Source organism: Malaclemys terrapin, chromosome 4 (genome assembly GCF_027887155.1).
Source record: "Malaclemys terrapin pileata isolate rMalTer1 chromosome 4, rMalTer1.hap1, whole genome shotgun sequence".
Taxonomy (NCBI): domain Eukaryota; kingdom Metazoa; phylum Chordata; order Testudines; family Emydidae; genus Malaclemys; species Malaclemys terrapin.
In genome coordinates, this window is record NC_071508.1 from 125,274,128 (window position 1) to 125,286,826 (window position 12,699).

Consider the following 12,699-nt stretch of genomic DNA (forward strand, 5'->3'; position numbering starts at 1 on the left):
CAAGGAGGGACTGACATGGCCATGGGAGCATGTGGTGGAATTCCCTCTGGGGCTCTGCAGTGTGCATACCCGAGCAGTAGCTCTGCTCCTGTTTGGAAGAGTGCAGCATGCATTCCCCATGCAGTGGGAGAAACAGTGCGGGTAGAGAAAAGTCTTAGCTAAACAAATAGACTGAAATTCTCTACCTGCTGGATACCAGATGACGGGAGGAAGATGTGCAGCTGGGGACTGTCTTGATGTGTTCCCCCACTGTGGACGTCAGGGCTAAAGGGAATGGGTAGACGCTATCATAAAGGAGGAATGTCTGTAGCAAGCCAGAATGAGTTTGGTGGGACTGAACTGTCAGTGGAGGAAAGTGTCTTCTGTTCATCCCATTCTGTCACTCATACAGCTCTTTGAGGCAACTGTCCAGTTTAAGCTGTATTGCTAACTAATCTCCTGCTAAAATGTTCACCAGTGTGTCAGTACATTTCATAGTCAATTGCTTGACCACACTTTGGTTAGTAATGAAATATACTCAAGGACCAAATAACCAATATCAGTCAGGTTTATTGCTAAAAGTCAGTGATGTCTAGTACAGGGAAGAAAGGTTCAGTATGATACCAATTTCTGGGCAGCCATCTTGTGCTGCGCTGTTAAAGGCACTTTACCGGGAAGGTGTCCTCCTCAAGTCACACCTCCAAAGCTATCCTTTTTATACCCAACTTGTTTACAAGTCAAAAGGTACTGTATGTATCATCTGAGGCTAGGCAAGGACTCTTTACCTTGTTTTCTGGTACCAACGGTGAACCCCGTAGTTCTTTGTTCTGAACACATGTATTCCAGGCACCAAGAGTGTGAAGGCACCTCCTAGGCAGGTAGCAGGACAGAACACTTGTATCTTCAGCCTGTCAGTTTTCCTGTCTGCTTAAGCCAAAGCTTACTTCAGCTAATGCAAGGGGTTATGGGTAAGGCTGCATATCTGTCACAGACATCACGGAATCCGTGACTTTCCGTGACCTCCATGACTTCTGCAGTGGCTGGTGCGACTGGTTCTGGGGCTGCCTGAGCACTCAGGCATCCCCTGGGCCAGCAGCAGTTTGGGTGTGGGAGGGGTCTCAGGACTGGGGCAGGGGGTTGAGGTGCAGGGCAGTGCTTACCTCGGGGGAGGGGTGGGGGCTCACTGGAAGGGGCTGGCATATCTCTGCAGCTCCTAGGTGGAGGGGCGAGGAGGCTCTGCGTGCTGCCCCTACCTGTAGGCACCACCTCTGCAACTCCCATTGGCTATGGTTCTCGGCCAATGGGAGCTGTGGCGCCAGCTCTCGTGGCAGGGGCAGTGTGTGGAGCCCCTCTGGCCTTTTCTCCCCCTAGGAGCTGCAGGGACATACCGGCCGCTTCTGGGAGCTGCGCAGAGCTGGGCAGGGAGCCTGCCAGCCCTGCCAACCCTTCCCCTCCTCCCCAGCACCAGCGGTGGTCCCGGGCCATGCACTGCCATCTGTCCCCCACCCCAGCACCAGCATGGGTCCCGGGCTGTGCGCTGCCGCCTGTCCCATACCCTGCACCAGTGAGGGTCCTGGATCACCCCCCCAGAGCAGCACCCCTGGACCCGCAGCACCCCTGGATCACCCCCCCAGAGCAGCCCTGGCCCAAGTTTTAGTTAGGGGTATATAGTACAAATCATGGACAAGCCACAGGCCATGAATTTTTTGTTTACTGCCCGTGACCTGTATATGACTTTTTAGTAAAAATACCAGTGACTAAAACTTAGCCTTAGTTATGAGATACTTAGCATAAGGAGAACAGAATTATAGCTGGACATGGCCCGTTCAGGCCATACAACTGCTACAAATAAATATACACAATATGATATATTGATAGGGTTCTTAACGCATATTAATATGTGTGGTGTGAATAATACATATTGATAATATGATATCTATTAACCAACCATACACTGGTCAATGTGTAGTGGTCTGGGTGGGAAAACAAGATGTGGAGGGGAAGGGTTATAACCCATATCCCTTATTCCTACCCTGTGGCATATGGTGTAGCCTTTTATTTTGCTTAAAGTGAATTTAGAGATGTTGTATTACACCACCATGTGTTTGGCTCTGGTTGCTACAGTTTCAAGCTCAACAGAGTGAAATTGCCTCTGGTGCTTTTCTCAGATTTGGAGGCTTTAGGAATACACAAAGTCCAAGGATAATGACCACAGACACAATCACCAGTACAAAGCCTAATCTGTACTACAAATTTTATTAAGCAATAAGTAAAGTTACAATTACCCATGCATATAAAAATCCTAAAAAACCTATGTAATAATTATCAGTGTAGTCATACTCACATCCTCAAAGATATTCTAGGGTCTGATGGACCTCTCACAAATCATCATCAGTAGAGGGATAGTTCCTGCTGGGGTTTTTCCTGTGGCTATTCCCGCTTTTACCCAATCGGCGAATCCTTTATATATTGTAATTCTAACTATACCTAACTCCTTATGCATATGCACAATTGTGTCAGCCCATTTTCCCTTAATTATACTTCCACACCTCATGGGGGTGCCCCATTTTTCATAGGTTGTTCATAGTTCCTCTTATTCTTATTAGCATTTATGCACATGTACCCTGTGGTCAGACAGACATTTAAAGATGTTACAATCAGGTGTCTTGCGGTTTTGGACAATACATTGCAGTCTATTGCAATCTATTTTTCTGTAACAGCACCTATTGGCACATCTTATGCAATAACTTTGTGACTTTATGGGCATCGGGTTATTCCTAGGTCACGCACTCATGTCAAGCATTCTTAAGCCTATGGCCTAGTTTGGCTAAGCTAAAAAACTTTCAGGTCTCATCCTGTAGGCCTTGCGTTTCAGCCATGCTTTACCTAATACACACTCATTACTCCTAAATGTTTGTCAATCCCTATACTTTTATAATCCTACAATTTAAACCTGTTTAGCATACAGTGATTATATATGAAATAGCGTAAGAGTAGACCATAGCATTGTGTAATAGAATGATAAATGGATGATAAAATGAAATAATTGGCTACAATGATTTTAGATTTCCCAATAGGAAAGCTCAACAAACATGAAAATAGACCTGAATGCTCATTAACTTTGTCTAAGTTATCAGAGCACGATCAGATACCAGAATCTGATCCTGATGTAAAAAAATCCAAAAAATCTTTTATATTTATGTTTTCTCCATAAGATATCAAGTACACAATACAAAATTTGCAAGGGCATTTTATTAATGCAAAAATTGCTGAATAATTTTATCATGGGCCTTAAGGTTCTTTTACAGTAAAAGTTTATGATCTGCAAACACAATATTTTTGGATGCTTCCTAAATATTTGTTGAAAACATATGTAAACCTAATAAATACAAGTTCATGGGGGGACTGGGTGGAGGAGAGATGAGAGAAAGAAAAGAATCCAGCAAGTAAAAACTTGTTCTTCCTTCTCCATCTGAGAAAAGTTCTGCTTGCTCACTATTTCTTTTTTAAAAACCCAGACACTTTCCAGAGATGCTGCTTTGTTAATGTGGTGTCACCATCATTGAAAGACTTAACTGGCTTAAAAAGATGTATAAAACATAACGGCAAGAGAGTGGAGAGTCTCTAAAAGTCAGCACAAGTGAAAATTTTAGGTCCCAACATTTATTTTATTCATCAACTGAAAAATTAGTAATTGACAATATAAATTTCTGTGCCTGTTTCATTATTGTGCCTTTAAAAGTTTTTTGCCAATCTCTGTGGAAGTAACATGGCACCTAGTGTGTGCTACGGAAGAGCAATTCTAAATGTTTTGGAGCGGCCTCTGGCTTTTGGGGACATCCCAGATAAAAGCTGGAACATGTGGGGAAGGTAAAATGACTGAAGGAGAAATAACTGAGAGAACCTGTTGGAGAGAGAGAGTTGTGACGGGACTGGCTTGGCAGCGTGCTGACTAACAGCCAGGCCATGGGCAGCAATAAGGGAAAGGACTGCTAATTTCTTGGACCCCAAGGCTGCGACTATCCAGAGGCAGACTGGCAGAGCCGTGATCATTACCAGGATTCCAGGGTGATAAAGCTGCCAGTGAATAACCCAGAACTGAAGGCATTCAGGACACCACCACTCAGTTGGGAAACTTTACATCTTACATGAGGATCTAGTAGAAGCCTTTTATAAAGACTGCTTTTCTAGGGACTCAGATAATGTATTAGTATGATCTGAATTACCAAACTGGGGCAAAGAGATGATAAGCCTTCTTATGCAGATTATCTGTGATTTGTTATTACACGTGCGGTATACATCATTAGCTATTTTGTTTGAGAAGAAATCTCAATTGCTTATAGGCTAAAAATTCCTATATATATGTTTGATTTGCTTGTGAATGTAGGTCAATCAAAGTTCAGGGATGGTCACTGACACCTGGTGGTCTGTAGGAGAGCCTGCTGCGGCCCACCGTAAGCACTGATGCGTCCAGTGACTCCTCAATTATTTTATAGTCGGGTTGACGATTTTCCCCATGAAGATTGTGCTGAGGGTGGCTTTATCAACAATCATCACCACAAAGGGCCTGTTGAATTTAATGGTAATTGAAGGACGAAGAAGTTTGCTAACTACTATTGCAGTGGCTGCTGCTGCCTCGGTGCCATTCTCGTGAACATTCAACACGGCCTTGTGAATAGCCTGCAAGGAAGTGAGGCAAATGTTACAGTGTGAGTACAGGACCATGAACAGCAGCTGAAATTGAACTTGCTGTGTTAGGAAATGGGAAGAATACAAACAGCATTGGTACAGCCCAATGAACCCAACTCCACTGAGTGGCAAATCTCCCCTGGACTTCAAGAGGCGTTTTTCCTGTGTCCGGACTCCAGGATCACCCAGCAATATTAAGAGGCTGTTGCAGTTATTTCTCAATTGCAGTTCCACTGAGAAGAAAGATAGGCCCGCATGGATCAAGTCAGCTGCCCTTCTCCGCAAAAGAGAGGGGTTTTTTTCTATCAATGATTACTATCAGCAATTCCTCCTTAACATTACAAACAGTCAGTACGTTTAGACAGTACAAAGCCGTGTTCCAGCAGAAATGTCCAGGCCAACAATGATCAAGAATCCATGGCCCTGAGCCCCAGAATTATTTTCTTCGGTGCAGCTTTTGTGTCATACTGTGCATTGATACTGCTGAACCTTAGTTACTCCAAACCTTAACTGGGTTCTTTACAGAGGTGGGGTGGAACCTCACTCAGAACGTCCTTATTGTCCCTAATGTGACTTAGATGATAATATTTCAATGCTAAGCTAGGGTCAGATTCTGATGACCTTACCTCTTTTGAGCTGTAGCCTATTACCCACAGTTAAATCCTGGCTCCATTGAAGTCAAGGGCATCGCTCTCATTGACTTCAGTGGGGCCAGGATTTCACCCATCTTCTCATTGGAATCTGAGGTAATGCTTGAGGAAAAAGGGTGACTAAGGGTATCACAGCCTAGCCCTGGATTTGGAAGTGATTGTCACTGCTGCTATGGAGCCATTCTAGTCTGGGGGCAAGGAATAGTTAAAGCCATTCTTGTGCTTGTGCCCATTCCTAATGTATTTGCTGCTCCCTAGGACCATTTCCTTTTATAACAACCTTCAGAAACTACAGGTGAAGCCTTGTGCTTTCTGTAATGAGCCTGTTTGTGCCTCAGTCTAGAGAAAACTGATTGAGTGCCAGCAGCTACTGAGGTCAGTGAGAGTTCTGCCAGTGGCTTTAGTGGGAACAGAATCGAGCCCGTAAATAGTCTCGGATGTAAACTTTATAATCACAGGTACAGACAAATCCTGTTAACAAAACCATTTGTTCACTAACTTACTTTTGAAACATGCAGGTTGGACGTCCCAGCAATTCCAGACAGATCAGCGTGGCTAGAAAACACATCAGTAATACCCATTTTCTCAAACAGGACTTTCACATCGTAGGACCCCGAAATAGAAAACTTTGGAATGTACAGATTAATACTCCTGTCAACAAAGAACACAACATGATGGTGGAACATTGCACTCAGTTAATACTACGGAGTACCCGCAATTACTGCCCGGTGCTTTTCTGATTCCTGAGGCATCTGCATTCTCTGTGTGATTTGTGTGTCTGAGTGAGGATTGAGCACCTAGAAGGGTCTAGGTGAGCCTTTTGTACGTGCCTGGATGCTCCTGAACAGATGTGGTTGGACCATTGAACAAATGAACTTCTCCTGAGTCCATAACTTCATTTCAGAGCCCTGACATGTACCTTCCAACAGACTTCTGTGGGAACAGGAACGGTTGGAGGGACAAGGAGATGGTGGAGTGGGGTCAGAGATTAGGGTAAGGAGGTTGGAGTCAGTGGCACCAGGCAGTTAATAAATCTCATTAGCAACATGAAAGAAGTAGGAGCTTTCAAACATTCAACTGGCAACAAGATCAGTACTTGTTGTAGTCCTAGGACCTGCCAGACTTGTTCAGATCAGTGGCCTGGCTAGAGTCCTAAGGGACCAGCAGTTGGGATGCTGCAGCCTGTGCTGTCAGAAGAGCTGGAGCTGTACATTCTGTGACGCTCTCCTCTAAGGTAGCTGGGGGATCATTTGAGAACTCTACTTACTCAACATGCAGAATACTGAACTATGATACCTGCGTTAATATTTTGCCTTGCTCTGGAATTCTCTCCTAAATTACCATCAACCATCTATCCGTACAATTATCAGAGGGGTAGCCGTGTTAGTCTGAATCTGTAAAAAGCAACAGAGGGTCCTGTGGCACCTTTGAGACTAACAGAAATACTGGGAGCATAAGCTTTCGTGGGTAAGAACCTCACTTCTTCAGATGCAAGTCATACACTTGTTCTCAACCACGAAAGCTTATGCTCCCAGTACTTCTGTTAGTCTCAAAGGTGCCACAGGACCCTCTGTTGCTTTTTATCCGTACAATGGTGGGCAAAGGGTTACCTTTTTTGAAGTAATTTCTCCCATTTACACACAGTTTCTTTCAAGAGAGCAGCCTCCAACTGCTTCATCTTCCCTTCGTCAGGCAGAATAAATAACGCTTTGGCATTTCCATTGTATGGTATCTGCACCAGCCAGCACGACAGCTGGTTATCATAGTGGCTTTCATAGTCGGTATCCCGGCGCATCATACGGACTTTAACGGAGGTTTTCTCATCCACCAAAAAATCTTCCTCGAGGGTGTGGAAAGGATCGAAAGGATTTTCCCAGGAGGCTTATCATCAAAAGCAAAGAGAATGCAATTTAATAGGTGGAGGGAGAGAGGAATTTGTTGGCGGAAATTGGACTCATTCAAAGGGAAGAAGCTCATAGGTGGGGGTAACTCCAAGTTTAGTATTATGAAGCGATGTCTGTTTTGCAGGTGAGCGGCAGCAGCATCACTGATGTGCTGGAGTTTGGGGTAAATGGGTTATTAGTCAAGAAGAAAACCACTAAGTGAAATGAACAAATGTTGTTGGTTTTCTTTAAAGCATTATTGTGGAGAGAAGAATAGGTCCCTTAAATATTTATTCTATGTAATGCTGGCTTCCCCCCCCCCAAACTATTCCAAATCAAACTGTTGCTACCTAGAGATGTCAAACCAAATATTGTCTTTATGCTTCTTACCACTAGGAGTCAACAGGCACAGAACCACACTGGGTGAAGGCACAATCCCACTTGCAGCTCCAGGGACCAAGAGCCAAGAGTGTATGCTGCACCATTCCTGAGAATGGGCTCCCCTCTCCACAACCAGCAATGCCCCTCCCATTGCTGACTGGTGAGGAGCAGAGCAAAGCTATACCCTGCTCCATTCAGCTGGCTTGTGTTCCACTAGTGATGCAAAGAGGCAATAGCCCTTGGGCTTCCCATATTGCTAGGAGTGCGGGAAATGCACATATTGTTTCATACACGCAGTAGAAACTGACCTGAGAATAACAAATAAAATAATGACTGTAAATATTCCACCCCCCTTGCAGAACAACATTTTCACCAAGGTTTAGCAGTGGACTGGAAATCAGAATCAAGTCACTTCTTGTTTTAATTCTTTATTAGGAAGAATTTACCTAGCAGGTGCCTCAAATAAAACAGCTATTAAAATGATTTCTTGTAGCTGTTTTATACTCAGTAGGTACCTAAAACACAATAAATGAACATGACCGCTCGGATAGAGTTTAAGGCCAGAAGGGACCATTTGATCATCTAGTCTGACCTCCTGCACAACCCAGGCTTTGGAATATCATCTGGTGACCCCTGCATTGCATCTGTTCTTGATTAGAAGACATAAGAGATGGAGAATCCACCACTTCCCTTGGTAGTTTGTGACACTGGTTAATCACCCTCATTGTTAAAAAATATTTCTAATTTGAATTTGTCTTGCTTTGATTTCTGCCCATTGGTTTTCGTTATTTCTTTTCTACCCTTCCAAAGTCTCTTCCAACTAAGAATCTTAAAGGAATTTTAAACTATTGGATCCCTCTTTTATGGTACATCAAATAAATGTTTTTTGTCCTTACCTTCAAGGCCCTGCACAATTTAGTCCAGTTCTAGCGCTGCGCTCTATTATATAATGACAGTTTCTCTTAATTTATAGAAAAAGCAGCAACAACGTTTTCTTTGCTTTAGATCAAAATCAGCCATTCAAAGATTATAATTTAAATAAATACCCATTTGGGCTCCATGCCTTACCTTTGAAATAAATGTAGTTAACAAGAACCATTATAGTGTTTGGATCAAGATAGCCGACTAGTTCCGGAATTTTCCCACGGGTTTTCTTCTCTACATAACCATTGATCTTTTTTGCAGCCTCTTTTGAATTATGGAAATCAGTAGAAAAATATTCTGTTTCATAAAAGGTTTTGACGTCTTGTAAAAACTTCTCTAGTGCTTTAAACTCGGTCGCTATGAAAAGGGCATTTCCCATACTTGTCTGGATCTTATTGTTAGGACAATTCATCATGTGGATGTGATGATGGAAACTTTCATGTATCTCCTCCTCCTGAATCTCTGTCAGGCTAAAGCCCATTCCTTCAAAAATCTGAGTCCGAGTGGCCGATTTAGCACCCATTGCCAGCATTGCAAAGGCAGTGGCAATGCTCACGGGAGAGAAGAACACATTCTTGTCTGCTTCTGCTAATATAGCCTGCTTATAGAATCTAAATGTAAAGTCCGCATAGCTAGTACCTTGTTTGACACAGGCCTGGTTCAGCAATGCATGCTCTTCCGTGTGATTTGTATCTTTATGGTCATCCTCGCAGGTGGGGTGATGAGGAAAGTGATGGCAATGGACAAGAGCACAAAGAGCAGCAAGTAATAAACACACAGCAAGGGCGGAATTCATTTTCCTTTCAAATTATTCTGTCACAAAATAGAATCAAACAATTAGAGGGGCAAAATTAATAGTGACTTTGGTAGCAATTAATGGCTAGTCGTTTGCATTAGTTGTCATAATAATTATTAATAAAATGTATATAAAAATAATGCAAAAAACAAAGGAACATGGCATATATAATGTGACTATACATGATTATAAATCCCACTAAGGGATAATTTGGTTTAGTTTACTAATATGTCAGTTATAATAAAGATTGCAATATGCCTCGGCTGTTTAGAATATGTGTTGTGTTCTTCTCCAGCAAAATTCTGCAGCTAGTCTGTGTAGGGTCAGTAGTAACAGTGATGTCATTTTTTCCACCATAACTATGTCTCACTATTCACTGGACACAATTAGAAAGTTTAAGAGACCTAGCAGGAGTTGGAGCAGCAGCTCTTTAGCTCCCTCTAGTGGTGACGTGGGAGAATTGAGGGAATCTGCTGCCTGACTAATTTGCATATACCACTCTGACTCTCCCTATAGTAGTGGTTCTCAAACTTTTGTACTGGTGACACCTTTCACACAGCAAGCCTCTGAGTGCAACTCCCCCCTCCCCTTATAAATTAAAAACACTTTTAAAATATTTAACACTATTATAAATGCTGGAGGTGAAGCAGGGTTAGGGGTGGAGGCTGACAGCTTGCGACCCCCCCAAGTAATAACCTCATGACATCCTGAGGGGTCACGACCCTATAGGAAAACTGAGTGACTCCCTACCTGTTAGCAGGTATCAATCTGTGATAAATGTGCTGGGTAATTGCAGGTATATGAAAAAGGAGGTAACTGTGAAAATGTGGGGAAGTGGAGTTATCCACTGGGCCACTCTTAGCTGGGCAATGGGTCCAGATTGGGTAGCCATGCCCAGATGGGTAAGAGGAACACAGAGTCTTACCTTAGAGAAAGGGGGTTTCTTTTGAGTCCACAGGACCTAGGCGCGAGGACGGAGCTGAGCAGGGCAATGACAGCAGCAGCAGCAAGCGGTGGGGCACTTGCAGGCTAGAGCAAGTCCCCAGCTGAGAGGAGCCCCTGACCCCCCTGACTGAGGTGGAGGGTGGCCTGGATTTGCAAGGGAGGCCCAGGTGGAGATATACCTATCTCATAGAACTGGAAGGGACCCCGAAGGGTCATCGAGTCCAGCCCCCTGCCTTTACTAGCAGGACTAATTTTGCCCCAGATCCCTAAGTGGCCCCCTCAAGGATTGAACTCGCAACCCTGGATTTAGCAGGCCAATGCTCAAACCACTGAGGGTCTTGACCACCAACCCAATTCCCTATTACTTTAATACCTTGTTGGTCTTGTCATTTGTTTATTTGTGTACCCTACATAAAATTTGGTTGTGTTCCCAAATTTACCAGACTGCGAACTGCTTGCCGGAGGGGAAGGTAACTGCAATGAAAGATGACCAGGGGTTACATTTTAAATGTTCAAAAGTCAGAGCATGGCCCTGAGTGGTGATTTACCCCAACCCTATTTATTTATTTTAAATGGAACCCCATTTTTAGCCCAGCAGAAAGTCAGATTCCCTATGTAATCACACCCCTGTGTGTTTGGGGATACACCAAATAACTTCCAAGTATAAAGGGAGGTTGACCTCAGTTTTTTTAAATATTTGTTGTTTCATATTCGCTGCCATCCCCCAATGCTTAATCTTTAATCAGCTCTATCAGTGATGCAGTTACATACGCTAAGAACTACAACCCCAGCAGCACAGAAGAACAGCTCTCACTTATTGTATTTAACCTGGAGCGGATAAGTCATGGCCAGCATTTTAACCTGCGTTTTTCTAATTATCTGAGAGCTAGCACACTATAGCACACTATAGCGAATTTATACAAGGCAGGGTTGAAGACCCCGATTTCTATTTCTGTTGTACTGCAAAGATGTCATCAATTTCCATTTCCTTTTCTCATAGAAATTTTAATTTGTATTTTTGTCAAAATTTTGACATTGGAAAAATTTTGGCCAGCAACCTTTTTTATTAGGTCCCCCCCAGCCCCAGGATGGGTGAAATGTCTCAACTGAAGAGATCAAAAAGGTGTGTTATACACCTAGCAACATTTATACAATAGCCATAGCAATGACCTTTTCCCTTGGAAAAGCTGGGATGGCATCTTTAGCCCCAGATCTGAGTCCAGAAATTAAAATGGTGCTAGACTTTATTTCCCTGAGATTGGGTTGTCTCTGGGAGTAAAAAGAGAAACTAAATTCAGAAACAATGGCATTTTTCTTCCCTCCTCTCTACTCCCAAATTCTAATAATAGTGTCTGCAACTAGACATTCAATTATCTGTTCTAGGCTATTTTGAGTTCAGTCACCAGGAAAATGTAGCAATGTACTGCATTTTAAATGTTTTCTCCCATTTCCCAGAATGCATTCATCTCCCCCCAGTGAATGTGTCTTGGTAGACTATGCCATTGTGAAAGACACAGAAAGGGTGACCTAGCACAAAGGGGCACCTCAACAGCTTCCTAGTTGATTGGGCACTTTAATGGCTCCTCATGGCTTCAAAGACATTTTATTCTAAGGGCTGGGCTCCCAAAGCTGCGCAGCAGGGATCGATTTAGCGGGTCTAGTGAAGACTTCCTAAAGTGTCTCACATCGACTCAGTGCTGTGAAGACACTGGGGTAAGTTGACCTAAGCTACATCGACTGCAGCTATGTTATTCACGTAGCTGGAGTAGCGTAACTTAGGACGACTTCCCCTCATAGTGAAGACAAGCCCTAATTTTAGTCTGAGTACACCTCCACTAGAACAGCAGGGTTTGCTGGTCCCTTGGATGTTTGCTTCAGTCCTATTTGAGAGTAATGAATCAATTGTAACAGCTACAGGGAACAAAGTCACAAACATGTGAATGATATAATCCTAGCACCAAAATGGCAAAAAACATAAATAGCATCAATTCAAAGTCTCTAAGGAAAAATGAATACAGAACTGTACTTACATCGTCAAAGGGATCCTGCTGTGTTCATCTGATCTGGATTGCTCCTTGCATCACTATTTATATTGCTAAGCAGTACCCAGATGAACTTCCACTATTACACATTAAACAGGTTAAAGAAAAAATGATCAGTGAGAGCACAGAGTAAATACTGATGGCCTGAAGGGGACTGAACCTGGGTGAGTGCCCTAGTCACTGGGGTAAAAGTTATAAGGGGAAGGACTATTTCTCTTTTGGCTGCTTTGTGAATCATGAATGGCACCAAACGAAAGGCGTTAGAACCTGGATCTTAAGAGCCTGGGGACAGTTGATGTTCCCACACCAGTAAGAGGCCATGCAAAGCAACATCCATGGAGCAATGTGGAGATTAGGTGCCATAGGAAGTACCACCCAAAGGGTCCAGAGGGACAGCAGCCTGTGACCCT

At 43.4% G+C, this 12,699-nt stretch overlaps 1 protein-coding gene across 1 annotated transcript; it reads right to left on the minus strand.

Annotated features, from left to right (window-relative positions):
- Positions 1-2,218: 2,218 nt before the first annotated feature.
- On the minus strand, positions 2,219-12,384 carry LOC128836495 (alpha-1-antitrypsin-like). The gene is made up of 5 exons (XM_054026820.1): positions 12,278-12,384; positions 8,651-9,319; positions 6,929-7,199; positions 5,822-5,969; positions 2,219-4,659 (listed from the first exon to the last, which is right to left on the minus strand). Exons 2-5 carry the CDS (start codon positions 9,300-9,302, stop codon positions 4,465-4,467), a joined length of 1,266 nt encoding a protein of 421 aa, XP_053882795.1. The 5' UTR covers positions 9,303-9,319; positions 12,278-12,384; the 3' UTR covers positions 2,219-4,464.
- Between the last annotated feature and the right edge of the window lie 315 nt (positions 12,385-12,699).